Raw genomic sequence first — 22032 nt, 5'->3', positions numbered from 1 at the left:
TAACATCCGCCAGCCTCCAGTCCAGCGGAACTTCCCCAGTGAGCCAAGACTGCCCAAAGATAATGGACAGGGGTTTGGCAATGACATCCGCCAGCTCTCTCAGGACTCTCGGGTGGATACCATCAGGCCCCATAGACTTGTGGGCATCCAGCCGAAGGAGCAGATCCTTGACCCGTTCCTCTTGGATCACAGGAGCTTCGATCTGCTCTCCCTCCCTGCACTCAGACACCGAAGGCCAGCTCACCTGGGAACTGCTGACCTTATTATTAAAGACTGAGGCAAAGAAGGCATTAAGGATGGTGTCAGGACAGTCTGTGTTTGCCAGTTCTGCTCATCTCTTCTCTGTGCATCAATTCCACTTGCCAATTGCAGTGTTGAAACAAGATTTACCACCTGGATTCTGCTCTGAGTCAAACCAGGTTAACAAAACAAGTGGCCAAAGGTCTGCAGGCATGAGTGAGACTCGATTTGGCCTGCAGGAAAACCCTCCTACTGTTGGTGACCACCAAGCCTGTCTTGATTTTGGCATTCGGGTGCAGTTAGCAGAGCGGGCGGGTAGACCAGGTATCTGTGACTGAGCGTACCTCACCCAGAGTCCCTGGCACAAGATCAGGCAGTTACCATTTTTGTTGACTTCCCGGACTGGTGGTGCACTTCAAAGTTCGTAGCAGATAAACTCGACCTGAGGTATGTGCAGTGAACGGCGTTTTCAGTGACGCATGCACTGTTTATTTTTGGATGAATGGAGCTGCAGTCTTCTGGTTTACTTGGGGTTGTAAGGCCAGACCTTGTCAAATGCTGATACTAAGAGAAGCGGGAAGCTGGCGGAATACAGTGTTCTACAGGGAACAGTAAACAACTGAAGGAACCAGCCTTCTAGAAGAACTGTATTGCGGTTCAGCCACAATCTCCAGGCAATAAATTGTTCTATGGGATAACAGAGTATTCAAAGACTAACCACATGACAAGATGGGAATTTTTTTTTCCTAGGTAGATCAGATAGCAAACCATGTGAAATTCCACAAGTAAAATGCCACCTTTTTATCTTGAAAGAGAAAGAGACAATGTGTGTTTTGTAAATATGAGTTAAAAAGATGTTTTGTAGATGTGAGATAAAGCTAATTCTCAAATCAAATCGTATTTTAGGGAGGACCTGAACTTCCATCCATGAAACAGAGTAGTTATTTTAATGTGTTTGTGGGGCACTTGACTTATCCAAATGTTTTTAATAGATTGACCTCCTGAACAGCAGTGAAATACTTTGGCAGTGGCAAAACAAATAGCCCTCCTTAGACTTGTGAGCTGCCAGAGCATTGTGGCTTGAGCTGTTAGGGTTCTGAGGACATTGTGGTGGAGCCACCAGTGCCTAGATGGAACTGAAAACAAAGATTTCCATGTAAGCCTGGGCAAAAGCAAGACTGTTGGCACCATCCTGGTCAAATTTCTCATGTGATTAACTACCTTTTACTGCTCTGTCTCTGTTCAGTTTATTTCAGAGACCTTCTGTCTGGAGAAATGTGTGGTGCTGTAGCATGGCTCATCATGTTACTCTCAGCAGTGACTGCCTTTCACTATCAGCTAAAGGAAACACAGTAAGGTAATTTGCAATTGTTTAGGGTAAATTGTATAAGTTTTATAAACCCAAGGGCTTGTTATTTGCTCTTAGATTCTCAGAGTACTTTACCATATGGTTTCATAGAATAGCACCTGTTGTTAAACAACCGGAAAAGTCATTTTCCACAGTCCTTATTTTCTGCAGAGCAGTGTCCTCTCATTCTTGATTGCTTCCTGCAATTACTTTTAAGATACTAATTATTTTAGTTAACTGGGCTTATGTTTACTTATGGTTACAAGATCAAAGGGTAAATATGAACTCAAACATTGATCAAGCTGAAAGGTGGGGTGGAGCAAAGATGACAGTCAGTGGAGTATGACGCAGTGGTATAGATTGCTTAGGGAGCGGGAGAGAAACCTCAAGTTCTGAAAGGTAGACGAGCCCTAACTGACGTCTGCTGGGAGACACAGTGTTGGTTTGGACATCACTGAAGCTTGGAGCTGCATGAGATGACCTTTCAAGATGGCTCTTCCAGCCTTTGTGGCTGTGGCTCTGCAGTGTAACTCATTCTAGGTGAATGGGTAGTGTCTCAGTGGGTGCAAAATGCCCACTACAGAGGAGAGAGCTCTAAGGGCAGGCTCACGGAGAGTAGCACAAGGGCTGGACACCACCTGAATTTGACTTCATCCTGTTAACAACACAGCTTAGACTGTTCCTGTTGTACCTGATCATCCTCGGTTGATGTCTTAAAATGGGGACGCAAGGCTTGAGGTGCAAACGACAGAGCTGGGAACGACCACACTCAGCGTGTGTCCTGTCTGACCTCTCGTGCCCCGCTGTTCACTAGAATGGCACCCATCGTTAGGAAGTGCAGCTCACGGGAGGAGAGGAATAATGTTGTTTCCCAGCATTACTAGAAACAGACTGGCTGATCCTCTGGGCCCCAGCTGAGACTGTGTGACAGGAGTGTCTTTCCCGGAGATCTAAGGCCTGTGAGACAAACCCCAATTGAACAAATGCTAAGCAACTCCCAGGGAACAGGGAGAGAATGGCATGCCCTTCCCGAGCACAAGGATCTCACATTTCCACTACAATAGCACAGTGTGCTGCTCTCCTGCCCAGCAATTACTTTGCCTGCGGTTTTCTCAGGATGAGGTTGATAGGTGTTGCGCAACTGGGGTGGCAAAGAATTACCTTCTGTCCGTGGCTGGCAAAAGCCTCTGTCAAGTTAATAGGAGGAGGATGGAGATAAGTAGCACAGGACCCTCTAGGTATCTAAATAAAGCAGAACAACTGTTAAATAGAAGGCAACAGAAAAAAGAGAGAGAAGGGAAGACAAACGTGATTTCCGGCAGTAAATCCATCTTACTTCTCACAGGACCCTGTGACTGTGCTACTCTTGCACCTAAAAATGTGAGTGCCCTTCTCTGATGCATCTGTTGGTGAGAGGAAGGCACTGTGAGGCCACATTTTTCAAAGTGTAAGTCAGGGACACAATGATTTATACCACTTAAGAAACAAGGCTTACATCCTGCATTCCTGTAGCACTTTTCACCCCAAAGGATGCCAAATGGCACATTTGTCCTGCCAGATGCCAATAGGGATGGTTTCTGATGTTAAGTCAGTGGGAAGAGTATGGGAAGGACTTTTAGCAACATGTGTTTCATTTCTGGCTCTAAAATTAGTAGACCCTCACACAGATGTGATTCTGTAATTCACATCTGTGTAGGGCCCGATTTTTGCAGCCAGACGTGAAGTGCTGAGATAATATGCCTGCATTTTTTGCCAGGGGTATGGAGAGAGATTTGGGCTTTGTGATTCTTATGTTTCTCTCTCTTGAGCAGTGAAGGGTTCTGGAGCACTCCTGCTCCTGGCAGCTGTCAGGGACAAGGGCTGGAGAGGCTGCTTTTCTGATGGGGGGCCAGCTAGCCATGAGTTTAATAAATTACCTCCTCACCTGTCTGCAGTACTGCCCTCCTTCTTGGGAGAACAGGTCTATGAGCGATTCCTAGTCAAGGAACAGAATGTTGTCTTCCTTTCCATCAAATATTTTTAAAGGGAAAAAAACCCACAACCCAGATCAGCCATGAAGTGTTGTCAGTTTTGTTTCTGTCTCTCAGCTCTCGGATGATACGCTGGGCTTCCTGCTGGGATGGCACAGACAAAAGGCTGTTGAGGGAGGCATTTGGATAAAGGAGCCCTGGTTCTTTCCAGCCTGTATAACTCCAGCTGACGTTTCCAGCCATTGTTGCTGGGAGTGTATTTTTCTGTGGTGTTTTTTTTTTTTTTTAATTCTCTCAAATAAAGTGGCTCATCAGTCTTCTCAGCTTTGTGTATCTGAGAAAGGAATGCCAGGATCAATGTTGCAGCTTAGGCGGGATGGTGTGACCAATGAAGAGCTCAGGAAGCAGAAGAGCAGTGTGATGGAAGACTTGGTCTGCTTCACTCAGTACAGAGAAGTTAAGAGCTATAGCTGTGGCCATAGGGAATGTGCTCGATAGCCGAGTAGTCATTGTGCTTGCAGAAAGAAGTAAAACAAGTTCCAGTGACCAGAGCCTGTAATATGGCCAAAGTCAGAGCATTTATACCTCATCTCCCAGTGATTGCTTCAGGCAAGGACTTCTCCCTGATGTGTGGGAGCTGGCTAGAGGAGCCTGCCTATGTTCCCATTACCATGTGAGAGATGGGGAAATATTCCCGCTTGGGCCCGTATCATCTGCTATTACAACATAGATTCAAGGCAGTTTCTTTACTGGGGCATTAGCTGGGTAACACTGGATACCAAGCAGACAAAACAGTACTAATAAAAACCCAACAACTTCTCCATTCTCTGTGACTCTGCCTGTGTGGACACTGAGCAGGCGCTTGCTAGCGTTCCACCATGAAAGCCACTGTCTCTCTCCTGGGGCATTTCAGCCCGTGGAGAACACAGACCATTTGGCTCACTAAGCCGTTCCCCACTTCCTGACGCAGTTCTCTGAGGCTTTGCTCAGGGACAAAACTCTGGATGTTCTTCCAAGTACAGCAGTAGAAAAGGTGAGGGCTTTGCCTTGATAAATGCTGTTATCTCTGGGTGTGTGTTCAGTGTATTTGAGAGAAGTTTTGACGCAGAAGAGAAGGGACTCACTGGAAGATGGCCAGTGAGTGTGGAATTAAGGCAATCTTGGGAGTTGGACTATTGGTTTTGTTTGGTGAAAGCAAGACATATAGCTGTGCAGAGTTTGCTCATGTAGTTTCTTTCCCCCTTGGATTCCCAGCCTGAAAGCAAGTGCTTCTGAAGATGACTGCTGAACTGGGAGAGGAAAACAAGAACCTAATGTTTCCAAGCCAAACCTTTGCTACCTTAGTCTTTGCTAACCCAGAGGCATTACCACTGAGCAGTTGCATGCTGCAGGCAATGTTATTCTTTTTCTCTCCCAGTTATAACTCACTCAGTTCTTATATCATCAAGTAATACTGTGAACAGGTCCAAACATCCCCAGCATCATTAGCAAGTTGTTGTTCCACAGGCTTCCAGTCAAGTATGGGTTTTGATATGTTGTCGACATCACTGAAAGACAGGTTTATCCTACAGTGAAGTTTAGCCAATTCGTGAAACAGCTCTGTCCTTAAAACGCGTCTTGTGATGCCCTGTTCCCTAGCCCAGGGCCATGGGAAAGTGGAAAACACACAGAGCACAGGCAGGTAACCAAGATTTGATACACAGCCCTCTGGAAAACGTGCACACAGATAAATTGTTAGCATAGTTCAGACTCTAGCTGACGCACATAATGCACACAGCTGAAGATGTAATGGAGATAAAGTTTGTTTACGAAAAGATAAATTCAAATCTGCCTTTTATCTGTCCAGGATGTAGCTAAGGATGTAGTTAAATGGATGTGGAATTAAATGAACTGTTAGAGATGGAAAAGGGCTAACAGATCTTCACTTGATAATCCCAGGTGGAGTTTGCGTTAAAAAAAAATAATCTTGTTTTCACAGCACTAAAGAATAGAAGAACTTCTGTTGTGGGCATTGATGTTGGTAGCTGAACACACTGAACACAGAGCAGCAGTTCTGGGCTTGGAGTCTCTGCACCATGAGAGGAGAAGCATCTCCTGAGATTGCAGGTAGGACTGCCAGAGAAACATGCAAAACCTCTCGTTTGGGAAAAGAGACTGGCATCTGGCCTGTGGCCCTTGAGAGGTTGTCAACTGCTGTGTTAGGTTCAGTCTTCACTTATCTCCCTGTCTGTGGGCCAGGAGCCCTGTGTATCCCAGGAATCATACTTCTTACAGAGCTTTACTAGGGAGCAGCTTTGTTCTCGGCCTCAGTTTTCACCAGATGATCCCTGAGGAGTTACAATACATCCCCATTTCCCACTCTGACTTGCTATTTGAGCTAACCAGCCTGGCTGGCTGAGCTCTGACAGACTGATTTCAGCAGTGGAAGTGGAGGATGATGAAATAGTGCTCAACGGAAGTGAAAGGCAGTACTCCGATAGTGGTGGTTTTTTTAGGTTTTCTTTTCTTACACCAAGAAGGTGAAAAGCTGTGTGTTTTGCATAGCAAGCCTGCTTTTGGCTAATGTGCTTGCCAGAGATTTGGATGTTCCCCCAAGCACAGTCTTTCCTGAACATAGAGTACTACAGACGTGTTCTCCACCATTGCCAGTACAGTTCCTTAAAAGCAAAGAAAGCTGTCTTTTTCTTGTAGGAATCTTGCTATCCCTTGTGGCTCTTGGTTTTGCAGTAATGTTGCATGGAAGAGGTTGAAGGAAAATGTTTGCTGCCTCCCTTTGGGACCCTGTTAACAAAAAAAGGACTAGTAGTCGCACACAAGCAGCTTCTTCCAAGCAGTATGCCTGAAGGTGCATAGAGCTTGCAAGAGGAAGGCTGAAGTGAAGCCATTGCTGTGTCTGCTGCAGGTCAGTGCTTCAGGCCTGATACTTGGTCTTGTGAGAACGTCCTGTTGGAGATATTGTAGTCACAGAGTTACTACTTGCAGGCTGCATACCCAGACCTCTAGCCTACCTCTCTAGAATTGCCTGGAGCTTATGAGGACTGCCCAGAAATATGGCAACACCTTGACTGATCCCTTTCTCAGTGCCTGTAATTGTTCAGCGGATCTCCTTCGATGCTAGGCTCAGTTTGAGCTGTAGTGAAATGTTTTGCTGTAGATGGAGGCAGGGTTGTACCGTGGACTAACAACCTCTCGTGTTTCTTCAAGGGCTTTTCAAATCTGCATTATTGTTTCATTTTTCTCTCCTAGGTCCCCTGATAACCGATGTCTTGCACTTAAATGCAGAGAGTAACTTGTCAGGAAGTATGGAAAATAAAGAAATGCAGCTTTGTACAGTGTACAATGCTGAGCCTCATCCAGGGAATCTGTGTGGTTTTTGCTGTGATGCATGGAGGGGTACAAGGTAGGTATGAAACCTGTTGACTGGCTTTCCTGTAACTTAGAGCAAACATCTTTGGTTCTCTGTGTATTCAGTAACAGCAGGAGTGCTAGCTTCTGAGATTTATGATATTGTCAACAAAAGCTTTTTTATGACTGAGCTCAATTTTTGATAAGAGCTGTGCAAAAGCAGCGTAGGTTGTATGTAGCAGTATGGCCATCTCCTTTTGAACTGTTAGGGTTAATATTTAACAGGTCTCCATGAGTTAAAATAGTCCTTTGCCGTAGTTTGTAAAACTACATCTCTAGTACAAGTAAGCATTTCCCTGGCTGTGGTTTTCATCTCTGCTATCTTTCCCTCTGCTGGTGGGGAGATGTATTCTGGACTGCCGAAGATCGATCTCTCCACAGACCACTAATTTTCATGGAGAGGATGGGATACGTATTGTGGAACTTGGGATGGGAAGAGAGATTGTCGGATTCTACCCATCAGTGAGATCAGGTCTGAATATGCTCATGGCTCAAATCAAGTGGCTCTAGGGTTGCAGAAGGGATTCGTTACCCTTGGAGCATTTCATGTGCACGTGGCACTAGTGAAGCTTTGTTTTAACTGACACTGTTGATAGGCAAAGTGTGGTTGTACTGTACAAAGCCCAAATGACCAAGGTCCCACTAAGGGCAGTCTGTCCATGATGGCATCATTCACAGATATGAGAAACTTGAAATGTATTTTGGTGTTATGTGGAATACAAATTCAGATATATTAGATGCTCCCTTGAAACCAACTGAAATTCAAGGTGCTGTATTGTGGAGGTCACCAGGGTGATCTAATTCTTTTAAATTATACAACTAGCCACAGACTCAAGCCCATCTGTGTTCTGTTTTAGTGGTGAACTGACATACCTATCATTTCCTGGCCGCTCAGTGATCCCTGTGAAGTCATGGGGCAAGAGTTCAAAAGCCAAAAGTAAAAGACCGGTCCGAGAGTTGGTGCTGGAGGATGTTTGACTAAGAGCTTGCAAAGAAGAGCAGCTGAAGAGTGTGTATTGCTGCTGTCTGTACAAGCAGCTCAGAGCTGAGGGAGCACACTCTTGAGCCAGCTCGGGAACCTGACCTGCAGGCAGGCCTTTGTAACAAGTTTGTCAGCAATAGCAGGGTTAGATTGTGATGGAGTCATAGAATCATAGAATGGTTTGGGTTGGAAGGGACCTCAAAGATCATCTAGTTCCAACCCCCCTGCCATGGGAAGGGAAACCCTCCACTACACCAGGTTGCCCAAAGCCTCATCCAACCTGGCCTTGAACACTTCCAGGGATGGGGCATCCACAACTTCTCTGGACAACCTGTTCCAGTGCCTCACCACCCTCTGAATGAAAAATTTCTTCCTTATATCTAATCTAAATCTGCCCTCTTTCAGTTTAAAGCCATTGCCCCTTGTACTATTATTACACGCCCTTGTAAAAAGCCCCTCTCCAGCTTTCCTGTAGCCCCTTTAGGTACTGGAAAGCTGCTATAAGATCACCCTGGAGCCTTCTCTTCTCCAGGCTGAACAGCCCCAACTCTCTCAGCCTGTCTTCATAGCAGAGGTGTTCCAGCCCTTGGATCATCTTCGTGGCCCTCCTCTGGACCCGCTCCAGCAGCTCCATGTCCTTCTTGTGCTGGGGACTCCAGAGCTGAATGCAGTATTCCAGGTGGGGTCTCACAAGAGCAGAGTAGAGGGGCAGAATTACCTTCCTCGACCTGCTGGCCACTCTTCTTTTGATGCAGCCCAGAATACGGTTGGCTTTCTGGGCTGCCAGTCAACACCTTTCAGACAAGTGAAGTGCTGGATTGAAGTTTTTCCAGTGGCCCTAAAGGCCACTGGAAAAGTCAGCTTTATTAGAGAGGCAGGGGACTGTGACTCTAAGCCCTGTCCTCTAATGCTTGACCCAAGCACTACTCTGCCTTAAACACAGACTCCTCTGTTCTATGGTGGATTTGCAAGGAATCTGACTTCTTTCAGAGCAATCACGAAGTATAATGGATGTGTATCGAACTATCAGTTTTCAGGGGCAGGGCTTGCCTCTGGATTGGAGCTACAATCCAGTACTGCATGAAGAAGAAAATAAAGATCTGTTTATGGTTATGCCTAGAATCTTGCCTGAGCCCTTGGGCAGGTGGTGGTCTGACAGCTGGTTTCTTTGACTGTAACTATGGCTACTTCCATAATTCATGCAAATGTTCCCAGTGATGCTTCCACCGGATTAGAGGTAAAGGGTTTCCTTCTTATACTGGACTCTTACACTGGACTAACCTCATTAAGGAAAGTATAGGAAACTTCCGCTGCTTGCAGTAAAAGGTGTTCCTTTCCCCATTGTGTTGCAGTAAGCTTAGGGTGATAGATGGGAACAGTGCAAAGCTGCTGCCTTGCCTGAGAAATTGCATCTGTGTGCAGAGTGTCTGGGCATGTTGGGAGAGAGGGTGTGTGTGTTCTTGTAGGGAAATCCAGAGAGAAGACCAGCCCACTCATTCAACACACCCTCGGAAATCACTGCCTAGCAAGCACCTCTGGGCATCAGCAACAGAGCCTCTGTCAGTCCCAGGCATCTCACCATGCGTTTTTTCAGAAGACTTCCTAAAATTCCCAGAGCCCTCATCTGGCTCATTGTTTTAGCACACTTTTACATCTTCATTGCTAATTTTAGCTCCTTGTTTGGCTTGTTGAAGATAAGGAATTTCAGGTAAGAGACCTGCTTGTGATATGTACTATCTGGACAGAGTGCTTGTGCTCACTTTCTTTCTCTTTCTCTCTCTGTCTCTGTGTCTTTTTACCCTGAAACGTACACTTCCGATCTGAGTTAGATGACCACTTTGCTTTAGCAAACCACGTTGTGTACAATCAGAGCATTGTGTTGGAAAATCCACGGTCAAAAACTTATGTCTAGTTCTAACTTCACTAGATTCCAGTGTTTCCTTGTGTAGCTGTTTAAGAAAGCAGCTTCTGCTTTACTAATGCTGCCTCTTTTCATACTTTGGCACTACACAGTATTTGCTTTTCCTGGTAACTCCCAGAAGGACCTCATTCAGCCCTAGTCCAGATTGCATTGCTGGACGTTGAATTTGGTGGGATAACTTTGAATTTATAGCAAGTTCAGCATCTGATTCATAATACACATATGCTGCATACTGGGAGACCAATGTCATGCAGATATCATCTATCTATATATATGTATATATAATCTTGTAATATAAATGGTGAAGTAAATCCTACCAGAATGGGTGTGGAGGGAATTACAGTGTAGACTGCAGTAAAATGTCTCCAGCATCGTTGGTGGGAAGCACTATTCCTTGCATGAGTGCCGCAGATATCTGAGCCTTTCCTACTACAAGCATGGCTCACTTACATGTTGGTGCCCTGTGCTGTGTATAGGAAGCACCGCTCCCCAGCCTCCCTGCCAGCCCTCATATGGTCCCAGCTTTCCTGATGAGCTCATTTGGCTTGTCTTGGTGGGGTTCGTTTTCAGCTGGACCTCACAGGGCTGATGCTGTGGGGTTAGGCAGGAGGGGTGAGTCTGGGAACACTTACAAGTCTTCTGGAGGCGGCATGAGTTTAGCTCAGCTCCAGTGACTTGAGACCACACCTTGAGGACAACTGTCGATTTGGAGAGGGTGGAATCTGCACAAGGGAGTGGGAGGGAAGGAGAGAAGGAGGATATGTAGAAAAGTGAGTTGTCCTTGATCGCAGAGCCCATCAGTGGCAGAGCTGGGACAAGAAGTGGCTCTCCATGCCCAGCTGCTTGAAGCCATTTTACTCTGCTGTAGTCTCAGATAATGGAAACGTCCATATTTTTGCAACTGAAGTAAAACACAACTAGGCATGAGTTGTACATGTCTAGAATCTGTATGTGTGAAATATCCGTGTGTCTGTTCTATTTCTGAACCTTTATGTGCCACGTGCAATTCACAAAGCAGCGTTTTCATGGCTTTATCCTCTATTTGTCCTAGAGCTTTGTAAATGGAGAGGAAAATGACAATAAATGTCATTGAGCTTCTGCAGTTGTTTGCCAGCTGGACTCTAGAGCCTGAAATTTGATGAGCTCATTTGACCAGTTATCTGGATTTAAAATGCTGGTCAGGAGATGAGGGTCCTGTGCAGTCACAAGTGCCTGGCCATGTGAGTCTGGCTGCAGGGAGCAAGATTTTTAATGTGAAGGGCCCTTGGTTTTACGTTTTGGTCTCTGTATGTTTGGCACAATATTTGAAATTAAAGTGTAATAGAGCTGGAGTGGCATCTGTGCCCTGAGAGACTGCACGTACGGAAAGTCCGAGGGGGAAGGTGGTTTGTCATATTGTCCTGTTCCATTTGTTCTCTGCCCTTTAATTTCAAAATTTTAAATATTGTCTTAAAAATACAACAGAAAATCATCCAGGGATTTAAGATCTGCCTGAGCTACCTTACCAAATTTTTCTTTACTTAGAGCGTATATATAAAATCTTTCCTCTTATGAGGTGGTAAACAGTAACAAGTTTATATGTGAAGCACTGCGATAGAAAGCAACTGCTGCGTACTTGGTTGAAACTGGCTAATGATTATGAAGGGAGGTAGAGGTCAAGCTGATAGACCATTTACCACAACCTCTTTTTCTTAGCAATAGTGTTGGAAAGGTTCAAGTATTTATCTGATATAAAATGATTTTTAAAAGCCTCCTTAGTTGATAATTTCCTAATCACTTTAATGAACGCCGTACCACTCTGAAGCTTCAGCAGCAATTGAACTGTTATCACAGCCTGCTATCTGCAGAAGTGGTTTTTTTCCCTTGTTTATCACCTCAGAAGCAATCCACAGCTCTCTGCAACAAATCCATCATGCAGAGGATGAACGTGAGTGTGAAATCAGAATACCACAACTATGCTGATTTATCTTGAAAAGCTTTGTTGTACATAAAAGCTCAGTTTCAGGTATTTTTCACCTTCCTTGTTCCTGTTCCACCCTCCAGCCATGTGCAGATAAGAATGAATGTTTGGGACAAAACCCCACCACTTCTGCCTTGATTTTTTTTTTTGCTGAGTTTCAGCCCAGTCTTGTTGCAGGTGGCTCTTCTGCTGTTGGCTGCTATATCCTCCTATGATATCCTGGTATCTGCCTGTACCTCTGAATCAGGCAGCAGGGCAGCTGCAATATTACAGGTGATTGCTGAAATGCAGAGACTTTACATTTTTAAGCTTCAGAGTGTATTTTAGTAGCTTCAAAGTGCCTGTCTTAAGGCATGTGCCTGGTGAGTCCTGTGGGATGCCATTGCATTAGCTGGCTAAGGCAGAAGAGGAGAGGAAAAAGATCCTTGTGGCCCCAAATGCCCAAGTGATGTGCAGTAAAGGAGCATTTCACTTCTTACTAGATTTCCCTTACTGAATTCTGAAAGATCTTTGTGCTTCGTTGCTGAAGCTCTTGGCTCTGCTGGCAAAGGAGGTAGAGAGCCAGATGGCTGCCTTCATGGTGTGTGCCATGTCCTGAACTCAGGATCTCCAAAACAGTCCTGCAGTTCTCTAGGGATGTTGCCAGGGGTCCTGCCCAGTGCAGGGCAAAGCTGTTGTGTGCTGATTTGCAGATACTGCCAGAGTGGATGTTTTAAGAGCCAAGTGCTGAAGAGGAGTGTGTAGCCTCTGGGATTTGCTTGGTGGGGAGGTAAGCAGTATTCAGGCCAGAATGGTGTGGGAAGTTGAATAACACTTTGGTGGTGAAGTTGAAAATGAAATTGAATTCATACAGCATCCTGTAGAAACTCAGTGGCTGTTGCCAAGGCAAGTCCTCTGAGTGTGGTGATCGAATGCAGCAGTTGCTCTGAAGCACGGAGAGGGGTTCAGAGTCAAGAGCACTAGAAATGGGCTGGAAGGTGTTCAGCGTTAAGTGAAAAGTGTGTGTGATGTGTCTGCTTTTCCTTTGATTGCATTCAGGCAATTGAGCATTTTCCAGCGTGGCCCAGATATGCTACAAGTGGACACCCAAGAGCAACAGGGTTTAAACTATTCTGATAATGGGAACTCAACAAGCTTTTTAAATGTGACTTTGGGGAGAGACATCACAAGGCTCAAACAAGGTATGGCTGAGAGGATACCAGGATGGGAAGGAAAGAAGGAGCAGAAGAAAACAACGAAACCAGTTGCCAAGGTGGAGGAAGCCAAGGAGAACATGACTGTGAAACCACCCCCGAGGTTAGAGGGAATCAAGAAGACAACAGTGAAAACAGTCCCTAGGGTACAGGGAAATGAGGATAAAACAACAGTGAGACCAGCACCAGGAGTGGAAGAAGCCAAGGAAAAGACAACAGTGAAACCACTTCCTAGGGTGGAGGAAGCCAAGGAGAAGGCAACAGTGAAACTATCCTCTAGGGTGAAGGGAGCTCATGAAAACAACATATCTAAAGACCAAACAAAGCCAAAGGAGCCTCCTGCATCAGTGAAAACTCTAAGGCCTGTTCCTCAGACTCCCGGAGTGACAGAAAAGAAGAGACTGAGGGCTGCTGACTTCACCTCGGAGCCACGGTGGGATTTCGAGGACAAGTACCTGCTGGACAACTCAACTCCACCATCGGTAGGTGTGATGACCATGTGTGTTCACCAAGAGTGATGCTTCCCTGTTGACCTCCTTGTCTGCTGTCCCCTGGACATGTGTGCCTTTGGCAGTCAAGGATGATCTCCAAGCTGGTAGAACAACTTCCTGGTATATGCAGATGCTGCTGGGACCTAGAGAGGGAGAGCCATAGGTATGACTCAGTTAGCCTGACCAGTCCTCCACCATGCTCCAGTATGGGAACTTACTGCAATTGCACACATTTCCATGGGTTCCTTTCAAAGTCAGCCTGAGCAGCCCTTTCTGGAGCTCAGGTGCATCAGAAGCTGGGGAAAATGCCTCTCCTTATGGATGTGCTGCAAGGCAGTCCTACTCTTAGGTGCCTTCATATATTGCATAGGGGACTTAGACACACAGTGCAGTATATATGTTCGCTGTGACATGGCACCCTAAGGTAAGTTGGGTCACACCTAGTCTTGTGTTGCCTACGGGCAGGCGTTGGGTGTCTGGCACTAAATGACGGTCTTCGTACAGACATCACATCTGTCACCTGGTCTCTTGGAAAATTGAACATCTACTTTCCTCTGAAGACTCAGGTTTGCAATCCCTGGATTTGCCTTGATCTTTGTTTTATGCAGCCCAGCTAAAGAAAACAAGTGAGGCCTCATGGTGAGGGAACAGGGATAGGAATACCTCCGTGTGCTTGTTGACCCAAGGCACATATGTACCAAAGCAAGTCAACAGCTTTGGCAGCAGTGGCGCAGCAGAGACGCTTGTGCTCTGCTAGGCTGTGAAGAATGACACTGGCAGTGATGGTGAGGAGGGTCTCAGTGCACAGGAATGGAGGCTTTGCTATTTGCTTGTATTAAAGTCAAAATAAGGTCAAAGAAAAAGGGTTAGATGAGGACTGATAAGCATGTACCTGCCTGCTTTGGAGACAGTAGGGTGGGGACTGTTCCGATCTTTAAGGTTTTCTGTCAATATTGGTGAAAATTCAACTATGTGTGTCCTATTGGAGAAATTATGGTTAAAAAGTAACTTTCTTTACTGTTCTCATGGTTTATTATCAACAAGGAGAGTCCTTCCCAGATGTTGCCAGTTCACCTTTTCCACCCTATAGGTAGTCACCCATAGTGAGCAGGCAGATTCTTTACCCTTTGAGCTCCATGACTCAGGCGGACCCAGCGTGTCGGGTTGCTATCTACAATTATTTTGCTATGCATTGAGCCATCGTCACAGCAGAGCAAATAATTCATAACAGATCTGGCATTCAACAAGTCTCGCTTTGTTCCTCTTTGTTAAATAGGAACAACTGTGGGCTGGTCGGCACAAGACAAGTATCTTGGTAGAGGTGAAGATGGGCCTCTCAAATGATACAGTTTTACCTGTCAGGGCAGTAGCACTTGCACAGCTACAGCTTCAAAGTTTTCTTACAGATCCTGTTTTTTGGGAGTGTTGTTCTGTAGGTTTGTTCTCGTGATCACCTCTGCCTGTGTGGGTCGTATTACTGATGTGATCTTCCGAAACGGTAAATCTGGTGCCCGTTGTTAGGTTGTTTTAACAGCCACAGAATTGAAAGCCTGTCTTTTCTGTTTTGCACTGAACTCTTGTTCTGACCATGTTTTTGACCTTTCTTTTTTAGCTCTGAGGGTTTGGAACTAATTTAAAATGAAACTTGAGCATCTCATAATTACTTGGGTCCAAGAACAGGGCGTTTAGGAAAGTTGTAAACTATAGCGAAGTTCTCAGCAAGCGGATAAGGCAGATTGTGGTGCACAATACTGTCTCTGTCCCCCATGCTATACTAGTAACTCTTTGTAAAGCTTACCCAGAGCAGTTTTCCCCAGCACCCCTGTTGCTGGGAGGCTTGGACAGGTTGGGTAACCCTCTCTGAGGGTGAGAAAGGTCTTTAGACATGCGTGTAATTGACCCTTACACACTGCTTGTATGCTCACGGAGGAAGGAGGGTGTAGGCAGGTGAGCAGAGGACAAGAGTACCTGTTGTAGCTCGGTGATCTTAGATGAACCATTTGCCTATTTAAAGTCTCTTATGTTGTGATCTTCCACCACAGCCCTGTGTGGTTTTGGTGGTATTAGGGAGAATGTAGATGTTGCTCCAGGGGACTGTCAGGCCTGCAGGCACCATGTTGTTCTGCTCGGACCTCTCCCAGTGGAGCAGGGGTTACTATTGAAAAAAATCCCATTCCCCAACCCCAAGGTGCCCAGGATGCCCTGGGAGACATGCAGGGAGCAGAGGTAGATGAACTGGGCCGATAAAAGATCCTGGGATGAGTCCTGTTCTGATGTTTTATTTTTGAGTTCTCTCTCCCTTGCGGTGTTTTCATGTTGTTCCCCGTTATCCCTTTTGTCAGTGCAAGCCGTTCTTTGGCTGATGGGGTGTGCTCTTCGGTGTGGCATTGAGCTGTTTGAGATGAGCAGTTGGCCCCAAAGATATGTCTGTTATCCAAAGATCTGTCTATTAAATGTGGAACTTGGCTGTTGAACGCTTGAGCTCATGCACTGACCCAGCCTTACTGAGTCACAGGAGATGGGCCTAGCAGGTGATCCAGTCTGTGGTGCAGGATGTGCAATCTTCTTCCTGGGCTCCTCATGGACTCAAGGCACCCAGAATACAAATAGGAGTGGGTGAATTACATGGCTAAGAGTGCATATGCTGTATGGGACAGTACCTCACCCTTCCTGCCCAGTGTTACCGCCTGTAGACACAGCGGGGTTAAGTCACCACGATCTTGCTTGTTGGCTGCCATATACACCCATCTTGTCATCTGATGAGCTGCAGAGCAGGAGCTGGCAGAGAAATGTGAGATAATGATTCACAGTAGGAAGCTGAGAACATCCTCCACTGTAACTGGGGCTGTAGAACATCTGGGTGTGCAGAACAGCTGAGACAGGGGGGAAAACACCCTTCCTCAGTAGTGAAGAGAGGAGAAAATGCATGCAGAAGGGTCTTTAGTGAAGATGTAGATCCAGACATCACATGTTGGGTCTCACTCCCAAACCTGATCTCAAATTCTGCAGAAGGAGTGACTGGAAGCACTCCCACCTCCTTAATTTCCTACATGATCAGACTTTTCCCTAGTTCCTCTGGTATTGATCCAGTCTAGCCATGGAGGCACAAGAAGTACCAACCCTTCGACAGTACAAAGTACGGCTTGAACAGGAAGGGAATGTCCTTGTCTCCGGACATGCAATGTGCTGCAAGTGAAATGATGCCAACATAGAATCATATGATTCAGCCAACATGAAACCCTTCACAGTGTTCTCCTCGTTGCACTCCTCTTGTAACAGGCAGAATGAGGGCTGTCTCCTCAGGCTGTGACTGGGTTGTCATCCTCACGCGTAGCAGAGAGCCCAGTTCAGCTGTGGAGCACACAGCAAGGCTCTGGCAATGCAGTCTGGTCACTGTTGGGGATTTGAGCTGGGCATTGCAGGTCCACGCAGGTCCACTTGGTCTCCTGTTTTGTCTTTCAGTAGGTATTGCAGCAGGTATTTGGGAAAGATGTCTAAGGAAGTAAGAGCCCAAATTGACTCAGTGGAAAACCCAGCGCAGTGGAGCCTAACCCTTGCCAGTTGCAATGAGACCCCTCTTGTTAGAGAGGATCATCTGACCTGGATTCTCTTCTCAGCCACATGCTTCTCTGTGATTCATTTATGATGTTGAACAAGTTGTTTGCACACTTTTTCTTATCTTTAAAGGGAGTGATAACAGTGATCTGATCTCACATGTTCCTCAATGTGTTTGTTCACGTGTGGTCTGAGGCCAGGACCTTGTGAGGTGTGTCGCCAACAGGGACTGCTGGTCCCATATATTGGTATGTTTAGGTTAGACCGATTACAGATACTCATTTGCATCAGTCAATGAGGCCCAAAGCCAGTAGAACGTGTGAGCATCACAGGCCTCTTGTTCTGAAGAGGAAAGTCTCAGAGACTTGGAGTCACTCTGGCTTCCTTGATGGTGACTTTCCACCAGTTAGTTATTGATGTAGTGTTGAAATCAAGCCTCATGCTCATAGTGATGGGGGCACTGAGGGGAATGGATGATGTACCACTGGAGTTTCTGTGCTTCTTTCCGATCCTCTCACACACAGGCACGCAAGCACTGGCACTCAGGTTTATCAGCTCCCTGCTAATCAGCCCTTATTGTTTTCTTTTTGTTTTTCAAGACCTGCTCTGAATCAGTGAAGGCCAAAGCTGCCAAGTCTGACTGGCTGCGAGATCTTTTCCTGCCCAACATCGTGCTCTTCACAGACAAGAGATACTTCAGTGACAGTGAGTGGAACCGCCTGGAGCACTTTGCACCTCCGTATGGCTTCATGGAGCTGAATCATTCATGTGAGTCCCTCAGGGTATGTCAGGATGGAACCATCAATCCCGACAGGAACCTTATGCCAAGTAGCTGGAGGTTTGCAGCATCTCCCTGTCAAAGATGTCAGGCTAGGTGCATCTTATGGTGGAAACTGTGGTGCTTTCCCTGTGTCTATCCTGAAGGCCCTTGATGCTAATTCTCCACCTTGTTTGCTTCACAGTGGTGGAGGAGGTCATGTCTCTGCTGCCTCCGAATCCCTACCAGCAGCTGCTCCTGGCCAGCAGCAACAGCAGCATGCCGACATGTATCAGCTGTGCTGTTGTGGGGAATGGAGGAATACTGAATAACTCTGGGATGGGCCAGGAGATTGACTCCCATGACTACGTCTTCCGGTAAGGCAAGCTTCCTTCTTTAAAGAAAGATACACAGCTAGCCTATTCTGGCTAGCAGATAATTGTGGCTGGATATCTTCACCTTTTCTGGTTTTCCACTGACTCCCAAGAGCCAGAATGACTGATGGCAGGAGGAGGTGGAAAACCAAAAAGGAATTGAAAGGTTCTTAAACACACAGGAAGAGCCTGGGTTTGCAGATGAGCCATCTCCAAAGCAGGGGCTGTCCTGCAGATCAAGAGGTGTAGCTTAAAATGGGCCTAATCTTCCCATCCCCCAGACTAGCGCTGTCTTTTCCTGTTATAAATGTGGATGCGAGGATTTTCAATGGTCACCTGCTAACTCTGCTCCTCTGTTTGATTTCCTTGGCCAGGGTGAGTGGGGCTGTAATCAAAGGTTACGAAAAAGATGTGGGAACAAAAACCTCCTTTTATGGATTCACAGCCTACTCCCTGGTGTCCTCTCTCCAGATCTTGGGACACAGAGGGTTCAGCAACATTCCACAGGGAAAAGTAAGTCAGGTCCATGCTGTATGCATGCGCAGCTTTGACAGGATGCTGTTAGTCTGTGGCCTTCAGTTCTGGTCTTGCCGTGCATGGGGAGCAAAGAGGCTGAGCTAATATTTTAGCATTACCCAAGCACTGGCTTGGTTTGGGGTGAGTATTTGCAGTGACAAGCTGTGTCAGAGCTACCCCAGCCCTTTGGGGTAGAAGTAGCTGCACATCAGGTGTCGTCTCCGTTCTGCTTCTATTGGATAGTTAAAAGCTGCAGACCAAAGATGTGTGTCTGAGAAACTCAGTGAGCCTAGGTGCCTGCTTGCTTTTTAGTTTTGAAGGATGTGTCTGGCTTGTGCTGTTCATTAATGCTCACTTGTTTTCTTAGCATGTCAGGTACATTCACTTCCTGGAGGGACATAGAGACTATGAGTGGCTGAAGGCTCTTCTGCTGAACAAGAACATCAGCAAAGGATTCTTGAACCACTACGGGTAAAACAAACCATCCCCAGCTCTACACCCTTTGGCTTGGAACTCTCTGCTGTGCCCTCTTCCTCTCCACAGTGCTCATCCCTGCTGAACTGCAGGTCAGGGTAAAGCCAGAATAAAATCTCCCTCCCCTTGAAGATTTATCTGGAGAAATATCTTGTTTCTTCCCCAGCTCTAAGCACTGCTGAAACCAATACACCTCCTTCCCAGAAGGAGCTGATTTCAGTGATGTGTGGCCAGAGCCTGGAGAAAGCTTTGTGGTCCTCTGGGATAAACATGTGCTGTTGTCTGGTCTGGTCCTGTACCTGGTGGCCTACTTATGGATGAAGGCCTGGTTTCACCAATCCTTGTCTATACACACACATGCTTTTGATAATCCTTTCTCCTCTTGTTGCCTCTCCTCCCTGATCTCTTCCTCTGCAAGGCACACAGGTTATGGAGGTGCTGTCATAATCTAGGAAATGTTGCAGAATAACTTAACAGTGTTTGTGGTTCTTCTCTTATCACTGAGTGCATCAGGGCTGATGCTTTCCAGCTGTGATGAAATATAGGAGCTTGTCCTGAGTTTCCCCATTCCTGTCCTTAGGCAGAGGCCCCGGGAGAGATTCAATGAAGATTTCACGATGGACAAATACCTGGTGGTTCACCCTGATTTCCTCAGATACATGAAAAACAGGTGAGTTGGGAGTTAGGTGCTCTAGGTGTATTTTTTTCTGGCCAGCACCATCTCTGTCTGTGGGCTTTCTCCTCCCAGCTCACTCCATTGTAACTGCGGTTTAGCCACACCAGCAGACTGGGGCTAAGCTTCATCAGTGTGCAGTCAGTTAAAATTCTCTGTGGTGCTGCAGTGGGATGTTAGTGGTGGGTAGACGTCCAGCATCTGTGAGCTGATTCAACAGTTTGGCTTTCTGCATCCAAAAGAAGTCCGGGGCAAGTGGCAACTTTACATGTGGCAGGAGTGAAGCTAAGGTGCCAGAAGAGTTGTTCTAGTCCAGGACCAACCTTTCATGTTCCCTATTGCTTTGCACCTTGGAGGAAGACTCTATAACAGCCCTTCTCTCCTTTCTTGACTCGGGAAGCTGTGTGTGCCCTCAAACATGAGAAGAAACACTTCTTCAGTATCCCATTTCCCTGGCCTGGCTGCTGCTCTTTGCCTCTCTAATCCTTTTCACAAGTCTGCTGGACACTGTCACAGTGAAATCTGCCAATCGTGGGCCACACGTGGCCAAGAGATGTAGGAAGAAGAGCTCCTGTCGTGCCCTGCTTTGGCTGTGCTTACTCTTTGGTGTCCTTGAGAGCTGAGTTACGCCTTCTCTGAGAGAAGGCAAATGCAGTGCCAGATGGCTCACACCTCCCAGCTCATTCTGCCATCTCCCCTCTGACTTTGGGTCCTTTCCAAGGCCAAGAGGGCTCATATGCTACTTTTTCCTGGTGTGGACTCCTACGTTCCTAACAACTGCTGGTATAAAACACTGCAGTTCCTAGTGGGTTTTGTGACCCAACTCTGCACCTTTCCTATGTCTCGTTTCACTCCTAAGTGTGGATGGGCAGCAGGATATACTGGGGAGCTTCAAAGCCACTTTTGCACTGCAAGACAAAGGACAGATTTAGAGTGGGCTTTAACATACAAAATCCTTTAATCCACCCCCTCTTTATCCCCATTGCCTCAAGACCTACCACTTCCATAAAGCTGGGGCGGAGCTGGGCTTAGGTCGCAGTGCAGGTGATGGAGCATTCTGGGCTGGCCTTGTGCTTTACTGAGCACGCAGCGGTACCCACACATCTGGACGTACTGGTGGCTTGTCTGAAGTGCCTCATATGGTCACAAACTGCTGCAAGGAGGGAAGATGCCACGCAGGCTGCAGAGGCACAAGGCATGCCTAGCTTGAACCACCACACCCAGCAACTGCTCTGTACTTTCTTCTCTCCTGCTGCAGGTTTTTAAAATCTAAAAGTCTGGAAAAGCGCTACTGGCGGATATACAGACCCACAACAGGGGCCTTCCTGCTGCTGACTGCACTCCATCTCTGTGATCGGGTAAGGGCACAATGATTCTTGCACACAGCACTGTCTGGAAGAGGGGCTAGGGGTGGCTCCAACCCTGCCTACCATCTGCCTTGAGGGTATATGGGTTCTTGTCAGCTGTGGAGGAGCAGAGTGAAGACAAGAGAAACAACTCCAAAGTAGCTCACATAGAGGTTGTGAAGCCTGCGGTGGCCTGAGAGCCAACCTGCCTCCCAGGGAGGCAGTGAGAGGACAGCAAGCTCTCTGGAGCCAGTGTTCATAGTATGGTCCTTCTGGACCCCTGTGCAGGGTCACCCAAAGGGACCCTGACTGGCATCCTTGTCCTGTGCTCCCTCCCTGTTTGGGAACTGTGTCCTGTATTTCATTTAGCTCCCTGCCCCCAGTGAGCCCTCCGTCTTTCGCAGGTGAGTGCCTATGGCTACATCACAGAGGGTCATGAGAAGTATTCAGATCACTACTATGACAAGGACTGGAAACGTCTGATTTTCTACATTAACCATGACTTCAACCTGGAGAAGCAGGTGTGGAAAAAGCTTCATGATGAGAATATCATGAAGCTTTACCAGAGATCCTGATTGTGTGGAAAGGGCCATTGCCTGGGAAATCTCAACACCACCTCACAGGGAATGGAAGAGGACCACCAGAGCCAAGGTTAGCTCTAGACTTCCAGGCACGTTTCATGCCCACAAAGATGTTTCTCTCCTTCAGCACCTCTGTTCTCTCACAACTTTTCTACAAATGTGCAAATGCCAGAGACCAGGAGAAGAATAGCAAGAAAATGCAACATGCCAACAAAGAAGTTTCATCTGGCTGTGCTGCAAGACTGT

The 22032-nt window shown here is 46.7% G+C and overlaps 1 protein-coding gene across 1 annotated transcript; it reads left to right on the top strand.

Moving 5' to 3' along the window:
• Positions 1-9525: 9525 nt before the first annotated feature.
• Positions 9526-21976, top strand: ST6GALNAC1 (ST6 N-acetylgalactosaminide alpha-2,6-sialyltransferase 1). The gene is made up of 9 exons (XM_009981724.2): positions 9526-9653; positions 12865-13501; positions 17665-17833; positions 18028-18199; positions 18571-18709; positions 19080-19183; positions 19767-19856; positions 21118-21217; positions 21610-21976. The coding sequence occupies exons 1-9, from the start codon at positions 9526-9528 to the stop codon at positions 21778-21780; spliced, it is 1710 nt and encodes a 569-aa protein (XP_009980026.2). The 3' UTR covers positions 21781-21976.
• The last annotated feature ends 56 nt before the right edge of the window (positions 21977-22032 follow it).

Source organism: Tauraco erythrolophus, chromosome 20 (assembly GCF_009769465.1).
Source record: "Tauraco erythrolophus isolate bTauEry1 chromosome 20, bTauEry1.pri, whole genome shotgun sequence".
NCBI classification, from domain to species: Eukaryota; Metazoa; Chordata; class Aves; order Musophagiformes; family Musophagidae; genus Tauraco; species Tauraco erythrolophus.
The sequence above is the reverse complement of the archived record's forward strand: the minus strand, read 5'-3'. Positions and strand labels throughout refer to the sequence as shown.

Bases quoted from the DNA above. Each gene is read 5' to 3' on its own strand.
- ST6GALNAC1 (XM_009981724.2), top strand. From the start codon at position 9,526: ATGCGTTTTTTCAGAAGACTTCCTAAAATTCCCAGAGCCCTCATCTGG. The intron at 13,502-17,664 runs GTAGGTGTGATG...TTGTTTTTCAAG, and splicing joins ACAACTCAACTCCACCATCG to ACCTGCTCTGAATCAGTGAA. The intron at 21,218-21,609 runs GTAAGGGCACAA...CGTCTTTCGCAG, and splicing joins CACTCCATCTCTGTGATCGG to GTGAGTGCCTATGGCTACAT.